Below are 18,991 nucleotides of genomic sequence, written 5' to 3' on the forward strand. Positions count from 1 at the left end.
CCCGGAGATGGAGGTTGCAGTGAGCCAAGATCGGGCCATTGCACTCCAGCCTGCATGACAGAGCAAGACTCCGTCTCCAAAAAACAAGGAAGAAAACACAGGCTGGCTTGGGAAGTTGCCTATCTTTAGTTATTTTGTTTGAGACCCTCTCATTTATTATTTTTTTTGTGAGAGAAATTTACTTCTGTAGGAAAGGTCTCCATTTGTTGGGGTGTTTCCCTCTTTGTACCCTAAATCACTAGAAACTTTCAAAGTGAGAAGATGAAGACTTAACTCTTTAACAGACCTTGCCTTTCACCACTTTGTCCTCAGCAGGCTTGCACTTTTGTTTGTCCTGGCAAATAATAGTATTTAGGCCTGAAATCTGGTTATCAAGCTAGCTAACAATCCCGGGAGGCAATAATGAATAATCGAAGTGTCCTTTGATTCAACCACCTTTGCTGGAATGAGTAGAACAGTCAGGGGATGAGGAAAATATCCGTAGAGTAAACAGGGAAAAGATAGATGGGTCCTTGGAAGAACAAATGATGGTCGGGCAGTAGTGGGTTTCTGGGCTCCTCTCCTGTGGTAAGAGTTAACCTTGGTGGGGTGCAGTGGCTCACATCTGTAAACTTAGCACTTTTGGAGGCCCAGGTCAGGAGTTTGAGACCAGCCTGGCCAACATGGTGAAACCCCCTCTCTACTAAAAATACAAAAATTCCACCGGGTGTGGTGGCAGGCACCTGTAATCCCAGCTACTAGGGAGGCTGAGGCAGGAGAATTGCTTGAATTGTTGCCTGGGCAACAGAGCAAAACTCCGTCTCAAAAAAAAAAAAGGGAATCTTCAGAAGACTGACACAATCGAGTTCCTTTTGCAGGATCTGTCTTTTGGCAGATGAGAGAACTCAGGAGGCCTTGCCCTGTGTTTTGCCTTCAACTCAAAGTAATTAATATTGCAAAAATGTGAATTCCAAAAGCAACATATTTTGGGGTGCCATTTCCTGAATGCTTTCAATGGCTAGTTTTGTTTAGTGAGCAATTAAGTAATAATTGTTTAAAAATGAATAAATTAGGTGAATATGGACAGCATAAATGTTTATAAATAAATTTGTTATTGGTTCAAAAATCTTTTGTAGCCATTTGAAATTTTTTTTTTCTTTTTCTTTTTTTTGAGACGGAGTCTCGCTCTGTTGTCAGGCTGGAGTGCAGTGGCACAATCTCAGCTCGCCGCAACCTCCGCCTCCTGGGTTCAGGCAATTCTCCTGCCTCAGCCTCCAAGGAGCTGGGACTACAGGCACTCACCATCACGCCCAGCTAAGTTTTTGTATTTTTAGTAGAGATGGGGTTTCACCATGTTGGCCAGGATGGTCTCAATTTCTTGACCTTGTGATCCACCCACCTCAGCCTCCCAAAGTGCTGGAATTACAGACATGAGCCACTGCGCCCGGCTAGCAATTTGGCATTTTAAAGTAATAGATATTTATAAAAATGTCTGAGTCATTTCTTAGTTAAAATACTGAAACATTAACTGCTAAACATATGTTTAAAGTATAAATACTTTGGCATCTTGGTTTTGTACAATATAGAGAAGCTGAATATATTTGGATTAGTTCATAAACATGAAAACATTGTTCTATATGGAAGCACATATTTCTAGAAATTACAAATGTATATTCATAAACTGTTAGTATATAACAGTTTAAAATTATTTTGCTTCCTAAGTTTTCACTAGCAATTAACGTTAGTAAGAGTTTAAAATTCTAATCAATATAAGCTAATTAAAACTGGAAATAGGGCCAGGTGCAGTGGCTCACACCTGTAATCCCAGCACTTTGGGAGGCAGAGGCAGGCAGATCACCTGAGGTCAGTTCAAGACCTAGCCTGGCCAACATGGTGAAACTCCATCTCTACTAAAAGTACAAAAGTTAGCCTGGCATGGTGGTGGGCACCTGTAGTCCCACCTACTCGGAGGCTGAGACAGGAGAATCACTTCAATCTGAGAAGCAGAGGTTGTAGTGAGCCAAGATCATGCCATCGTACTCCAGCATGGGCGAAAAGAGTGAAACTCTGTCTCAAGAAAAAAAAAGTGCCAGGCTCGGTGGCTCACGCCTGTAATTCCAGCACTTTGGGAGGCTAAGGTGGGCGGATCACGAGGTCAAGAGATTGAGACCATCCTGGCCAACATGGTGAAACCCCATCTCTACTAAAAACACAAAAAAAATTAGCTGGGCATGGTGGCACGTGCCTGTAGTCCCAGCTCCTTGGAGGCTGAGGCAGGAGAATTGCTTGAACCTGGAAGGCGAGGTTGCAGTGAGCTGAGGTCACGCCACTGCACTCCAGCCTGGCGCCTGGTGACGGAGTAAGACTCTGTCTTAAAAAAAAAAAAAAAAAAAAACTGGAAATAATATGGGAAACAACTCCACAAGTAAGGAAAAAAAAGATATGTTTCTGGTAAGTGAAGCAATGAGGTATGAAATATGTGTCTTTGTGAAGGACAAAAAGAGAGTAATTTTCACCCTAAAGTAGAATGACAGTTTGCCCCAAAATGAGAAAGAGGAAAGCTACAGATAGGATGAAAAAATAACTGATGGAATACAAGAAGGTTGTAGAGGGTTTGTGGACGGTGAGTCATGTAAAAGAAATTTTATTGTGATCAGCAGGGCGAGGTGACTTCACACCTGTATCCCAGCACTTTGGGAGGCCAAGGTGGGTGGTATGCACCTATAAAATTAGCCAGGCGTTCCTGGTATGCACCTATAATTCTAGCTTCTTGGGAGGCTAAGGCATAAGAATCACTTGAACCCGGGAGGCGGAGGTTGCAGTGAGCCAAGATGGAGCCACTGCATTCCAGCCTGGGCGACAGAGTAACACTCTGTCTCAAAAAAAAAAAAAAGAGAGAGAAAGAAAATAATATATTGCAACCAATCTGGCTAAGATTAGAAGAAAATTATTTACAAATTTTCCTTTAAAAAAAATGAGCCACATCTCCAAAGAGACAGAATAGGACATGTCAAAAAAAAATTAAGTAATTAATTAAAAAATGAGCCATAATATCAAAAGTACACTAACATAAAACTAGAATTGGGTCCCCTGTGTTAAAACAAGGTTTTCTAGGAGTATGCATCTGCTCTTAATCAGAAATTATGAAAGTTGTGAAAAGGTAAAAGAAAAAGGTAAAGAGAGGCCAGGCACAGTGGCTCACACCTGTAATTCCAACACTTTGGGAGGCTAAGGCAGATGGATCACCTGAGGCCAGGAGTTTGAAACGAGCTGGACAACATGGTGAAACGCCATCTCTACTAAAAATACAAAAATTAGCCAAGCATGGTGGTGGGCGCCTGTAATCCCAACTACTTGGGACGCTGAGGCAGGAGAATCACTTGAACCCAGGAGGCAGAGGTTGCAATGAGCCAAGATCATGCCACTGCATTCCAGCCTAGGCGACAAGAGCAAAACTCCATCTCAAAAAAAAAAAAAGGTGGAGGGGTTTCTTTACCTTTTAGGAAACTGTCAGAGGAAATGAAGACTGTGCATTCCACCAGAATAACTTTTTGTCCTTGATGTTGTCTTTATCAGGTTTTTGATAACTGCAGAAAACTATTAAACAGCTACAAATATATTACAGCTGCAACGTATTTGTTGTACCTTGGCCTCCCAAAGTGCTTTTCCTACAAATGTTGCTTTCTACATTCACCTTTGAAGTCCTTATCACTGTGGTTAAATGAATGACTATTATTTGATAGTGGCCTGGGATCCCATTTTGATGAAATGTTTTAAACTTTTGATATTTGAACAAAAATCAAACTCTAAATTTAGTCTTTCTGACCTAGAATTAACTTTGGGATTATCTAGCTGGCCCCTGAGAAAGCCTCAAAGGATGTATCTCTGACCTTGTAAAAAGGAGATATTAAACTAATTAGGCTTATTTGGTATACTAAATTATACAAGAAATACTGTCAAATAATAAGTAATGCTGAGCCTTCTTTGAGTTTTACTCGTGTTCTAGAAAATTGTTTAAAATTTTTAGAAATCTGATACATGATCAGCAATAATTTCAGTATTTATGTTAAACAGTTGTATTCCACAGAAACAACCAAATTTCCTCGTCAATCGTGTCATTATTAAATGAATGTTCATCAGATCTTTAACCACAGACATTTTAAGTCTTGTCATTCACAGATGGTTGTCTGCTCTGGTACTTTCGTAAGCGACTAAAAGCCTATAGTTCTGTCTTCAAGGAGGCTCCTGGAAAAGATTCTGACAAGTAAAGGTTTCTGACAACTTTAAGATCGTATCATTAGACTAGGTAAGAATTCTCAGAACTCACAGGGTGCAGTGGCTCACACCTCTAATCCCACCAGTTTGGGAGGCTGAGGCAGGCAGATCACAAGGTCAGGAATTCGAGACCAGTGTGGCCAGTATGGTGAAACTCCATCTCTACTAAATACACAAAAATTAGCCAGGCATCATGGCAGGCCCTGTAGTCCCAGCTACTCTTGAGGCTGAGGCAGAAGAATCACTTGAACCTGACAGGCAGAGGTTGCAGTGAGCCAAGACTATATCACTGCACTCCAGCCTGGGAGACAGATCAAGACTCTGTCTCAAAAAAAAAAAAAAAATTATCAGAACTCATATGAAGAAACTCACTGGTTCATAAAACTCCTAACCCACCATCAAAAGAACAAGAATTAATTGAATGCTAAAGAAATGTTTTGGCAGATTTTCCTGCTAAGTAGTAAGTGGTGAAATTGTTAAGGTACACAAGCTGAATGACCTTTCTAAGATTTATCCAAGTCAAATCACCTATGATGACCTACTCAGTGAACAGGGCTATGCATCTTAATTGGAGTTATAAAACTGTACTTGAAAGGATGTAAATCTAACACTAAACACAGACTCGTGGAGGGCTTAGACAACTACTTGATCCTTTCTGAGTCCTTAAAGCTTCCATTATTAAAAGTTCTATGCAAGCTGGGCACAGTGGCTCACGCCTATAATCACAGCATTTTGGGAGGCCAAGGCAAGCAGATTCTTTGCGCTCAGGAGTTCAAGACCAGCCTGAACAACATGGTAAAATCTCATCTCTACAAAAACAAAAAACGAAAATTAGCCAGGTATAGTCGCCTAAACCTGTGGTACCAGCTTCTCAGAGGGCTGAGGTGGGAGGATCACCTGAGCCCAGGAGGTCAATGCTACAGTGACTTTGCATGATCACAACCCTGCACTGCAGCCTGGGTGACAGACTGAAACCCTTTCTCAAAAAAAAAAAAAATATATTGTGCTCCATGACTCTTTATACTATAGATAAAATGATACAAATTATGGAGAAATAATGGTGTGGCGAGTGTTCTAGAACTACTAGATTATTTATAACCAGTGCTTAGTTTGTCAAACTCATAATCCTAGAAAGACAATCAAAACTTCAGATGAGGCCAGGCACAGTAGCTCACAGCTGTAATCCCAGCACTTTGGAAGGCCTAGGCAGGCAGATTACATGAGCTCACAAGTTCGAAACCAGCCTGGGCAACATAGCAAAACCCCATCTCTACCAAAAAAATACAAAAATTAGCTGGGTGTGGTGGTACATGCTTGTAAGTCCCTGATACTTGGGAGGCTGAGGTAGGAGTATGGCTTCCACCTGGGAGGCAGAAGAGCTCACAGTGAACCAAGACTGCACTACTGCACTCCAGTCTGGGCAATAGTGCCAGACCTTGTCTCGAAATATATATATACATATATATTAATTTTTTTTAAGTCACATGATACATTTCTGCTACCTGATAGGCCATTTGAATACCTACAGAGGGATTTCATTCAATTGCCTCATTCAGTAGGGTATCAGTATGTTCTTGAAACAGTTTGCATGTTTCCTGGTTGGACAGAAATTCTCCCATGTGGAAAAGCTACTGCTATGACAGTAGCTAAGAATTAGTAGAAAACATATTTCCTTTACAACAGTGGTCTCCAACGTTTTTGGCACCAGGGACCAGTTTTATGGAAGGCAATTTTTCCATGGATTGGGGGCAGGGGGTGGTTTTGGGATGACACTGTTCCACCTAAAATCATCAGGCATCAGAGTCTCATAAGGAGACCGCAGCCTAGATCCCTCGCACGAGCAGTTCGCACTGGGAGTTGCGCGCCTGTGAGAATCTAATTCTGCTGCTGATCTGACAGGAGGCATTCGGGAGGTAATGAGAGCAATGGGGAGTAGCTACAAATACAGATGAGGCTTTGCTTACTTGCCCACCGCTCACCTCCTGCTGTGTGGCTCAGTTCCTAACAGGCCACAGACCAGTCAGGTTGACGACCCCTGCTTGAGAGGACATCCCTGTCAAAATCTCTGGTGACTGAAGATCCATTTGGACACATTATAAAAGAGTTAAACAGGCCAGGCGAAGCGGCTTACTCCTGTAATCCCAGCATTTTGGAAGGCTGAGGTGGGTGGATCACCTGAAGTCGGGAGTTCGAGACCAGCTTGGCCAACCCTGTCTCTACTAAAAATAAAAAAAAAAACTAGTTCGGTGGTGGCAGGTGCCTGTAATCTCAGCTACCCGGGAGGCTGAGGTAGGAGAATCACTTGAACCTGGAAGGCGGAGGTTGCAGTGAGCTGAGATCGCACCATTCCATTTCAGCCTGGGCACCAAGAGCAAAACTCCATCTCAAAAAATAAAAAAACAGTTAAAGTGTTATGAGCACAAGGTAGTAGCACTGTCTCTATAACCGTCAGTCTTTCGGAAAGACAAATAAGGCATTTTAAAAAATGAAACTGGGCCGGGCATGGTGGCTCATGCCTGTAATCCCAGCACTTTGGGAGGCTGAGGTGGGCAGATCACGAGGTCAAGGGATCAAGACCATCCTGGTCAATACAGTGAGACCCTGCCTCTACTTTTAAAAATACAATAATTAGCTAGGCATGGGGGCATGTGTCTGTAGTCCCAGCTACTTGGGAGGCTGAGGCAGGAGAATTGCTTGAACCTAGAAAAGCTTCTTTTACCCTGTGAAAATACATTTTGACCAGGGAGGGGGAAGTTGCCGTGAGCCAAGATCCTGCCATTGCACTCCAGCCTGGGCAACAAGAGTGAAACTCCATCTCAAAAAAAAAAAAAAAAAAAATGAAATTGGCAGCCAGTATGGTGGCTCATGCTTGTAATCCTAGCACTTTGGGAGGCTGAGGCAGGCGGATCATGATCGGGACTTCAAGACCAGCCTGGCCAACAGAGTGAAACCCTGACTCTATTTAAAAAAAAAAAAGAAAGAAAGAAATTGGCAAAGGTAACTGAATCAATTGGATCAACTTGGCCAAAGGTACTACCACTAGCTTTAATGTTTAACGGCAATCAGATCCACTCTCCCTGGGGTACACAGTAGACCCCTAATGAAATAATTACTGGAAGGCCTATGCTGCTAACAGACATTCATGTATCTCTAATGAAATACTTACGGGAAGGCCTATGCTGCTAACAGACATTCATGTGTCTTTGACTCTTATAATCTCTAACATGACTAAATGCTGCAAGATTTTAACAAATTATGTCAAAATGTATTTTCACAGGGTAAAAGAAGCTTTCCAAGGCCAGGCATGGTGGTGTGCGCCATGTAATCCCAGCTACTCTCAAGGTTGAGGCAGGGGAATTGCTTGAACCCAGGAGGCAGAGGTTGCAGTGAGCCAAGATCGCATCACTGCACTGCAGCCCGGCGACAGAATAAGGCTCCATCTCAAAAAAATAAAATAAAAATAAAACCTATGGCCACAAGATTATTTCAAGGGTCAGGTGAGGTAACGGATGAAAAAGTGCTTTGAAAAGTATAAAGCAATAAACCAATGTCACATAATAATATTTGGGGCTCACAAGCCCGTAAGATGCAAGCGTTCTCTGCCATCAGCCCATGGATACTCCCTGCCACACAGCAGCCTTCATGCATAATTACAAACTGTTCTGCAAATTCACAACTGTAATCTATTTAAAGTTTATGCACAGGCAATGACTGTGTCCCTTCCTCCATCTTAAATACAATACTAATCCGTTTTCCCCTTGTTTATGCATTTAACAGATACATATTTTTTCCACCCTCCCAGAGAACCAACTCGTTTAGCTCCAGGGCTGTCTTGGTTGATTTCTCTACAAGAAGACCAGAGCTTCAGAAATTGAGAGAGGTTTCCAAAGAAATGCTACAGCAAAAAAGAAAAAAGAAAAAGAAAATGGAAAAATGAAAGAAAACCTCTACACAGGTCAGTGTGAAACCTCCCCTTCATCTGTGTGTCAGATACACCATTCTCACATCGGGCCTGATGGTTCCACTTGGTTTGCTGTTTGGTGCATCCACAGAAACCAAGCACTGTGGCTCATGGCCCTGAGCCAAAGTCAGATGTGGAAGTAAAAGCCAGGCCAGACTGGCGGCAAAGATCAGCTTCCACCAACAGTTATTTAAAAAGTTTGTCTCCCTGGTATTTTGTTCTTTCTTTTCTCCAGAGGGCACAGAAGCATTAAACAGTGAGGACTGAATTTATCCTCTCACCATTTGCACAAAATGGGAGGGAAAGGCTTTCAGTCTCAGCAGAGCCTTGAGATGCCTGGAGGTTAAAGGACTTGTGGCTAATCATGGGGACTGGAAGCAGCTGAGCTGGAAATACAACCCAGGACTCCGGACTCCCCATCTGAGCTGAAACACTGCCTCTATTACTGTGTAGGATCCGAGTTCTGCTTCCTGGCCTCAGCTGCCCAGAGAGGAGCTCCCCACTCCAAGGAAAGCAACAGCATTGCAAAGGTGCTCACAGGGACTCCTAAGGTCACATTCCTTGGGGTGGGAGCCACCAGAGAAAGGAAGTGGAATGAGGCCAAGAAAACCCCCTGATCAATCCAGCATCCAACCCTGTAGCCAGCAAATCTCTCCAGGCCCTGGGAAAAGCGGAGAGCAAGGATTCTCAGCCCATAATGTCAGCTCCACTGCTCTCCATGCCTCTCTTCTCACCACACTTGGCGGTGGGGGGCCATTCAATGAGAAGGGGCAAAACCACAGTTTGGCACTGTATCCCCCTACTCTGCCCCATACCCCTGTCTGAGAAAGACCAAGACAAGGCTTCCTCTTTCTCCCTCCTACCCTCAGCAAAAGTGTCTTTATATCCATAATTATATTTATAAAATGACACAGTCTCCCAGCAAAGAGGGCAAAACATTGATACGTGATTCTGGAAGGAAATTAATGGGTCCTTAAAAGAACAAAAAGGCCAGGCTCAGTGGCTTACGCCTGTAATCCCAGCACTTTGGGAGGCCGAGGCAGGTGGATCACCTGAGGTCAGGAGTTTGAGACCAGCCAACGTGGTGAAACCCCGCCTCTCCAAAAAATATAAAAATTAGCTGTGCATAGTGGTGGGTGCCTATAGCTACTCAGGAAGGCTAAGGCAGAAGAATCACTTGAACCCAGGAGACAGAGGTTGCAGTGAACCAAGATCATACCACTGCACTCCAGCCTAGGCTGGAACGAGACTCCATCTCAAAAAATAAAATAAAAATAAAAAGATAAAGGTAATACAGGTGCAGGTTAGCAAAATCAAGTCATGCTGAAGCTTAGAATATAAAAACGTTCTCTCTCCCCTGCCTCTTCCAATTCCACAGCTTGGACATACCTGTTCTCAGGAGGTCAGGCATCCTTCCCCCAAGCAAAAAGATGCTGAGGATGTTAAGTTACTGTTAGCCACAGAATGTCACCTCATCCAGTAGCTAATTCTTGCTTAGAACAACACAGCTCTGGGACTGACTGAGAGTTTAGCTCAAACCCTTTCCTCTCAGCAGATCCAGAAGGCCTATAACTGATCTGGGCCCACAAAGGTTTTACTTCTCTGCTGCTTACTAACAGAGAACACAGTAAGCTTAACTGGGGCTTCAAGTTTTTCCACCAATATTTAAGTCAGTAAACTGAATAGACACTTAGAAAGCCAGCGTTTATTCTCATTGGATGGGAGTTGGTGCCCAAAGGGAAGCTGAGAGGCAGGACAAAGAAAATGAGACACACGGGAGGCCCAGTGTAGGAATCAAGTGACAGCTGAGAATGGCCACGATGAAGGCACTTGGCACCAAAAAAGGAATACTGATTCTGGAAGGATGGACTGTGAACAGGTATTATCTCTGCAAAGGAGAGGTGGTAGACAGCAAAGCATCGCCATGATATTTTGCAGCCTCCACCTACTGAGAATTAGAGATGAGAGAAACAGACTCTCTGGTTTCCACCTTCACCTTCTTGGAGTTCTTCCACTGCCATGTAAAGAAGCGTGGGCTGCACTACTAAACCATGAGGAACCACATGGAGAGGCCCAGGCAAAAGGCAACAAACACCAAGGCTCCAGACCTGAGTGAGGCCCTTATACCCTCCAGTCCAGGATAACTGCCAGATGACCACAGCCTTCTGAGAGACCCCAGGAAAGACCAGCAGAAGAACCATCCAGCTGAGCCCAGCCAACCTAGAACCACAGGAAATAAATTATTATTGTCTTAAGCTACTAAATTTTGAGGAAGTTTCTAACCATACTCCATATTTGCTGTATGTTAGCTACCTAACATCCGTAACACCTACTTTGGCAAAAATACCTCAATTTGCTTTGAAGGAATCACTTTTCCCCCCATTATTCATCTTTATTATCTTTGTTATTTATGTTAATGGGGGAAGGAGGGAAGACAGGATACATGGCCCAGGCTTAGCAATTAATACACTATATCCCCTGGCAACAGACATTAGTATTCAGAGATGAGCACACATCCTGCTCAAGTTTCACAGGCCAGGAGTAACTGCCCTGTCATGGGCAACAGCCTGAAGTGCAGCCACACAGGCAAAAGCAGGACCAGAAGATGGAGAAAAACCAGGTGCTGGTGACATTTCTTTGATCCACAGAGTCTAGCAGTGCCCTGATACCAGTTCTACTCATGGATATTTTAATTGCATAGACCAATACATTTATTTCTTCTTTATGCCAGATTGAGGTAGGTTTTCTATCATTCTTGACCCCAAAAGTCCTGGCTGAAACAAAAAGACTAACGGACTTCTTTTTTTTTTGCCTTTTGTTTGTTTCTTTCTTTCTTTCTTTTTGTGACGGACTCTTGCTCTGTAGCCCAGGCTGGAGTAACAGTGGCACAATCTCAGCTCACTGCAACCTCTGCCTCCCAGGTCCCGGTTCAAGCAATTCTCCTGCTTCAGCCTCCCAAGTAGCTGGGATTACAGGCATGCATCATTGTGCCCAACTAATTTTTATATTTATAGTAGAGAGGGAGTTTCACCATGTTAGCAGGCTGGTCTTGAACTCCTGACCTCGTGATCTGCCCACCTTGGCCTCCAAAAGTGCTGGAATTACAGGCGTGAGCCACCGCACCCAGCCTAAGGGACTTATTTTTATTGTATACCCTTTGTACTACTTGAATTTCTTACCAAGTTCATGTACCACTTCTTCCTTTCAAATGAAACTAAGGAAAGAAATAACTCATTTTAAAAGCAACTCATAAAACATATACTGAGAAGGCAAATCAGTAACAGTATCAGGGCTAAAAGTTCTCTCTGCACTAGGTTGTATGGCCAAGAGTGCTGACTGCCTGCTCTTTCAGTGAGAGAACTTCAACACTGAGCTGGGCGAATTGCTGCATAGCTTAAAAAAAAAAAAAAAAAAAAAAAAAAAATGTGTCCCAGCATTCCTTGCAGCTAAATTAGGTCACATGAATAAGTTCTAGCCAATGAAATGTAAGTGGACCTGCTGTGCAGGACTTTCAGGTAATCTACCATTTTCATGTGGAAGGCAGATATGATGACTTGAGCTCTAGCAACTACTTTGGCCCAGAAAGACAAAGGCTGCCCTCTTCGGCAAAGCAGCGAGCAAAAAAGGAGCCTAGATCCCTGCTGACTCCATGGACCTATTTTCCCAGCCATGGTCTTGTATTTCTTCTACAGAAAAGGGGCCTTTCTTGTTTTAGCCACTGTTTTTCAGGTGTCAGTTACTCTCAGTCAAATCTAATCCTCAGAGATATGGATCACCAACACCAGAGATGCAGGAAAGATCACCACCAGTATAACCAGCTATAGGTGTCTGGTTGCCATGGAGACCACCTCAACACATGCAGATTCCAAAGTACAAACTCACTCAAATGAGACAGACCTGACATAAGCCTAAGAGAACCCCTGCCTCCTCATTTCTGGTCGAGTCCCCCTCAGTCCCTAAGGCAGAACGGTGACACCAAACTCTTTAACAGCCCCCAGGTAAGTTGGTCCCAGACACACAGTTCCTGTTGTAAGCTTGAACCGCTTTGTTTGACGACTTTCACAATCAAAGGACTGCCAAGTCCTCTAGGTTCTCCAGCAGGACTGTCTCTCTCACTTCCTATCTCATACACCTCTGTCCAAAGTCAAAGCCTCATTATTACCTTTCACCTAAATGCAAGAACCTCCATCCTGTTTCTCAACTGCAGGCCTACCCCTGTGCACACCCAGGGCCAGGCTATCTGCTGCCAGCAGAATGCATTTCTTGAAAGCACAGCTCTGATCCCGTCTCCTTCTCAAAAACGTCTCCAGGAACTCCCCATCAATCTAGAATACAGAGCACGAATCCTTTCTAAGGAAATACACCTTAGATCATGTATAGGCTCCATCCTACCTCTCTAGCATCACCTCCCAACCAAACCAGTAACTATGCTGCCACCAGCCCTGGATTCTCCACTCTTATGCATCCAGTTTTCTGTTCCCTCTGCCTAAAACCCATTTCCTTCCCCTGCCCCCTCCTTCCATCCTTGTCAAACCTCAACCTATTCCCACAACCTAAGCTCGTCTATAAAGAAGTCCTAATTCCCGAACTAGAAGTAACCTTCCTGTCACTGGGTTTCCAGCACCTTTTGTTCATTACTGTCTTAACAACCACATGCTGGCCTGCCTCATAAGGACAGGTCAATGTGACTACTCTCCCCAGTGGACCTTGAGCCCCTTGCAGGGAGGGATTATATCTTGCTTCTCTGCATGCTCTCCCACAATGCCTTACACATAGTAAATGCTCACTGAAGGGCTGCGGGCTTGGCCGGAAGATAATCCTCTCCCTGTTCCCACGTTCTGAGCAGCTGTTTGCCAAAGAAAGAAACAAATGGTTATACTGCAAACACAACATGTTTGGGCCAACTCTAAAATGACACAGGCCCTTGACAACAAAGACTGGCTCTTATCCCCTTTTATGAGCAAGCCACTGCTAAAAAGCAATAATATGCAATCCAACAGCAGCCTTTCCACAAAGCACTTGTGTTAGTAACCTTGTGTATGGATTTGGTCTTGATATGTAAGAGCTAAAGGACAAAACTTAACCAATATTAACGGTGATCCTTTGCACTCAGGGTAGCTTTCAAAAGAACTGACACTCAGCAAGTGCTTTTTCATGTGATTGGTACTAAGATGCATAAGAAAAATGATGTCCGCTACTCCCTATTATTTAAATTGCAGTAGAAGACATTTAGATCAGATAAGGTTCTAACAAGCTAGCTAAAGACTCGATTAGACTACAAAAAAAAAGTATAAAGTCTTGCTTCACAAATGTCTTTGGGAACAATCTATACTCCTACCATCTGTCTGGATTCAGTGAAGTATTGTCCCATCTGATGGAAGAGGGCTGCCTGAGATGACTCCCCCAAATCTCTGCCAGTCCTGAGATTTTTCAGACACAGTATGTGATCCAACAGGCACCGTGCATCAGGAGAGAATTCAAACTCAAGCTCAAACTTTCTTCTGAGATCAGACAAGATCCGGCGCGCTCAGGGTGGTATGGCCGTAGACAAAGCTCAAACTTTCTAAGCAGTGAAGAGACTAGAGAAATAGACTCTCTAGTTATCTAGAGAGTCTATTCCTCACTATTTTTTTTTAAGAGAGCCAAGGAGCCAGACCTAGAGGACAGTCCTGAGTTCCCTGTTGGAGGCTGACCAGTATCACATGACCAACTGGAAAATGAACCCAGAAGTATGACAACTGCCCCCAACCCAGGCTGCTATCAACATCAACCAGTCTTGAGAAGCAAGACAGCGCTGCAGCTAGACCCCAAAGGTGGTAGCCTCCTCCAAGGCTTCCCTCATCCAAACTCGAGGACCCCCATCCTTTATGTCCAGAGCCCTTCTGATCATGACCCCAACCCTAAGCACTGACTTAGTTGAATTCTTAGCCTTAAAGCTACATGGAGCCTTTGAAGGGAGGCTGCTTTTTCCAAACGTCAGCTCATCCTTCATTAAACCATGCTCTCAATTAGAACAGAGGTTCCTGGCTCTGGATGCACATCACAATCACCTGGTGACATTGTTTGGCTGTGTCCCCACCCAAAACTCATCTTGAATTCTAGCTTCCACAATTCCCATATATTGTGGGAGGGACTTGGTGGGAGGTAATTAAATCATGGTGGCATGCCTTTCCCATGCTATTCTCGTGACAGTGAATAAGTCTCATGAGATCTGATGGTTTTATAAAGGAGAGTTTCCCTGCACAAGCTCTCTTCTCTTGTCTGCCGCCATGTGAGATGTGGCTTTCACCTTCCGCCATGATTGTGAGGCCTCCCCTGCCAGGTGGAACTGTGAGTCCACTAAACCTCTTTTGTAAATTGCCCAGTCTCGGGTATATCTTTAGCAGCAGTATGAAAATGAACTAATACACCTGGAGAGCTCTAAAAATTACTGGTGCCTTATCCTAGGGTCCCTCCACCCCCAACCTCAGAGATTCTGAGGTAGCTAATCCAGGGTATATTCAGGGCATTGGGGTTTTTTTAAGTTCTCTAGATGATTCTAACGTGCAGCCAGGGTGCAGAACCATCGCAAAAGAATGAAGAGAACTTCCCCAAAGCCAGAGAACTCCTTGGACATGAACCATCAAGGACACGAGGCCAAGTTAGCTCACTCTGCTAGATTACAGGTGCTGGTGACCATTGGAAATTTGAGTGTTGCTTGAGCTGGCTTTCCTTCACAATCTCAAATTGCACACTTTTGGCTTGGCCACCTGTCTTGAAATACTGTTTCCTATGTGACAAGGGGAATGAAGCAAAAGGGCCCAGGTAATTCATCATGCTTCACTCACAAAGCCAGCTCCCGAAGATTCTTCAAAGGCAAAGGTTGAACAAAGGAAGAGCTGCAGCACTGAGCTCCTAAATGAAGAAGAGGCCCCGTTTAGGAGGCTCCACCACAAAGTGGTGGTGTGGTAACCCCAGGAAATCACCCAGGTGGGAACACCAGACATTCCAAAGAGCATTCCTCCAGCACAGTGGTCCTGATGGTTCTTGCTTAGGCAGTTCACTGCCACCAGACCTCAGAAAACTCTGTCATAAACACTGCATCGGGGCCAGCAAACTTCTTCTCTAAAGGGCCAGATAGTACATATTTTGGGCTTTGAGGCCACATAGCCCTGTTGCAGCTATTCACTTCTGCCACTGTAGTGCAAAAGCAATCACACGCACTATGTCAGCAAATCAGCATGGTTGTGTTCCAATAAATCTTTATTTACAAAAACAGGCATCAGGCCAAATTTAAGGCACCCATGTATTTTGTCCACCTCTCCACTAGAACACAACTTCCTTACAGACAGAGGCCATTTCCCATCACTTCTTCAAACCCCTGGCAATGACTGGAATAGAGCGGGTTCTCAACAAATGCTGAATAAACGAATGAATGAAAGCATAAAAACTGAGCCAACTGCCCTAAAGGAGTATCTATTAAACATCCATCTGTTCCTATAGAGAAACTAACAAGACTTACTGCAACTTCAGAGCACTTACCCCTGACTATTTAAACTGGATCTCTAGGTCCTTATCAACCTTCTGCCCATCACTTACATATGCTCCCGCCATCTCCCTCATAGGAACAGGGAAGGATGTCCCCAAAGAGGAAGATCTTCCCAGGGAGAACGCTGTGGCCCTATCAATACAGAGGCCCAGGCCTGCAGGGAAAGGCAGAAGGGTAGGAGGGGAGGCAGTGCCAGCCACTCACTCATGCAGTCAGAGTATGAACTCGAGGAGGAAGGGAGAAGGGGATGGGGACAGACAGGGACTGCTTGCAGGGCGCTGGGCAGGCCTCAGGGCCACATCACCCCAGATGCTCAACAGGGCGACAGCATACATGTGGGTTCACGTATCAAGACAAAGGCTATTACTTCCCATCACTGTACAGAGAAGGTAATGTATATCACTTCCTCCCCCACACAGTGGATAATGACATTGGAAATCTCAAGCATGAAATTGAAAAGAAAAAATACAAACATCGTCATCATCATCATGTCTCCTTCCTGAGCGTTTTGCTTCCCATTTCTTCTTTCTTCCTTCCTCACTTTGTGCCACGCCCTCTTCTTGAAGCAAGACATCGTCTTCCTCCCAGTGGAGTACAGAGTCAGGGAACCTCAAAACCACAAAGACCACTAGTGTTTAGGGGCTGTCTAGACAGTCAGGCTTGTCTCCCAAAATAGGTTCCTGCCCATGCCTCACATGGTTTGAAAACGTTCACTTTTGCCAATGCACAGCAGTTTTCTCATTGGAAACTGACCATGTGAGATCTTTAAAAATAAAATGCTGGCTGGGCGCAGTGGCTCGTGTCTGTAATCCCAGCACTTTAGGAGGCTGAGGTGGGCTGATCACCTGAGGTCAGGAGTTCAAGACCAGCCTGGCCAACATGGTGAATCAAACTCCATCTCTACTAAAAATACAAAAATTAGCTGGGCGTGGTGGCGCATGCCTGCAATCCCAGCTACTCAGGAGGCTGAGACACAATAATCACTTGAACCCAGGAGGCAGAGGTTGCAGTGAGCCGAGATTGTCCCACTGCACTCCAGCTTGGGTGACGGCATGAAACGCCATCTCAAAAATAAAATAAAATAAAATGACAACTTCTCATCACATAAACTCTAAGAGTCCCGATACCCCGATTGGAGAGTGCAAAGTGCCAGTGCCTTGCAGCATTGCTATGTAGGCAGCAGTGTGTCAGAAGGGGGCGGATGCCTATAGCACCTGTACCATAGACCTGCTGTGAATAATGGTTAGAGAGGGACCCTCCTCCACGTCCTCTTCGGGCACCAGGCCAAACTGGGCTTGTCAAATGGGGTGTCTGGGGCAGGAAGCTCAAGGTTCTACCAAACCAGCCCTGTTACAGTCTCACTTCTTTGTTGAGTGCCCAGCCAAAACGCAGCCGTAGCCCTAAAATAGATAAAAGTCACCTCCCTGGTTACTGCATACCAGTGCAGAGCAAGCAAACCTGCAAAGAGAACCTACGAGGCCCTGGGGCTCGACTGCCTAAATCCTTAAAAAGCAAATTCAAGAGAGAAGCAAACTGGACAACTATTGCCAAACATCCAAAGTCAGGCCTAGGAAGTCAGGCCTGCGTGATGCTGAGGACGGATCTGCTCTTGGTCCAAGAATCCTCCAGCTGTCTCCTTCATCCCCGGGAGGTCACCATCTCAGGGAGGTCATCTCAGGGTTTTTCATTTCTCCCAGCCTCCAGAAGAGTAAAACCACAGCTCAGAGTCACAGACAGCAATGATCGTTGCAGGAGCCTCCCCAGAGCCCACAAACCCACTCCCTGCACCTGGTCTTATGGTGCTTTGGCTGTGACCCAGCCCATTTCCGTGTGGTCCAAGACACCTCACATTCCAATTTCATGAAGAATCTCCAGGAAAACGTATCAGGCTTCCCTACATCTCGGGCAGTAAGATGGAAGAAGAAAAAAAAAAAGGTAGCAGAAATTATTAACTTCTCAATCCAGGATCTATAGCGTTGATAGTATAAAAGCAAGGATTTCCAAAGACCCAATTCAATGGCCGCTCCCTCCCCTGGCCTGCCCCTCAAACATATTTACTCTAGAATAAACCTTCCCAGGGGCCCTGCTGAAGGATCCCTGACTTTATGCTATAATTTATGTCCGTTTCTTTCCATCCAGCTCTCTTTGGAAATGGAGAACAGCTGGTCACTATCATTCCTCTAGACTCAAAGGCCATCAGTGGAGAACATCATTAACTTCCAACAGTGAGCCAGTTATTTGGAAGAAAACACTATTCACCACTTGCTGCACAAAAGCAGACTTGGCCAAAACCTCCTTAATAAAATCATGCCTTTCATAAGAAACCAGCTCCCTATGGGATAAAATAATAGATATTAAATTGCCTTTTCATGCCTAGAAGTAAGCTTCTTGATTGGTAGACTGTCCTTCTCTTCTGCAGCTTCACGGTCCTATTGATTCCAAACAAGTGCTTCTTCCTTGAGAGAATGTGTGCTGCTGTAGAGATTCCTAGTTGGTTCAAGCCTTGCCAAAGAGACACAGCAGATCCACGGCAAATAAAATAAAATGGTAAAAATAAATAAATAAAAATCAAATGGTGATCCCCGATGTTTCGGCCACTCCAAATTCATCCCAATGTCTTTTGGGACAGTGACTGCCTTCTTACTCACATGAAAAGGATATTTAACTACAAGCTTAATTTTACCACTGAATCATATCCCTAAGTAGGTGAACTAAAATCTAATTGAAACACTTCAAAGATGTTTGCTAACCTGTGCTGTAACTCATCCCTTTAAATATGCAGGAAAAAGCTCCTAATGAACCATCCAGTCCAAAGTTCTCAATTCTCAGCAGAGTCAACTGAGGTCCTGGAAGACCAAGGAGCTTGCCCTGGGTCACTCTGCCAAATACTTGCAGCCCCTGTCTTCTCATCTGGGTCTCATCCTAGCTCTGCCATTAACTAGCAATTTTTCATTCTAAAGAAGTCATTCACTCTCCCTGGACTTGTTTCTTGTCTGTAAACAAAGGCAGGTGGACCAGACATCAGCTCGGAAGCACTGTGATATATGAGTGGCAATTCTACAGTCAGATTATAGGTTCAAATCCTAGATTTGAGGCCAGGCTCAGTGGCTCATGCCTGTAATCCCAGCACTTTGGGAGATGAGATGGGTGAATCACCTGAGGTCAGGAGTTCAAGACCAGCCTGGGCAACACGGCGAAACCCCATCTCTACTAAAAATACAAAAATTAGCTGGGCATGGTGGCAGGTG

At 44.5% G+C, this 18,991-nt stretch overlaps 1 protein-coding gene across 16 annotated transcripts in view; it reads right to left on the minus strand.

The window, feature by feature from the left end:
* SLC39A11 (solute carrier family 39 member 11) overlaps positions 1 to 18,991 on the minus strand; it is a 441,622-nt gene that overhangs the window by 403,780 nt on the left and 18,851 nt on the right. For 4 of the 16 annotated variants that reach the window (XM_078374524.1, XM_078374522.1, XM_078374523.1 and 1 more), the window contains one exon: positions 10,324 to 10,435. The exons of the other annotated variants lie outside the window; for them this stretch is intronic. In XM_078374524.1, coding sequence (XP_078230650.1) covers positions 10,324 to 10,435 — 112 coding nt within the window. The remainder of the gene's footprint in view (positions 1 to 10,323; positions 10,436 to 18,991) is intronic. 16 annotated transcript variants of the gene reach the window in all.

Source organism: Callithrix jacchus, chromosome 5 (assembly GCF_049354715.1).
Source record: "Callithrix jacchus isolate 240 chromosome 5, calJac240_pri, whole genome shotgun sequence".
NCBI classification, from domain to species: domain Eukaryota; kingdom Metazoa; phylum Chordata; class Mammalia; order Primates; family Cebidae; genus Callithrix; species Callithrix jacchus.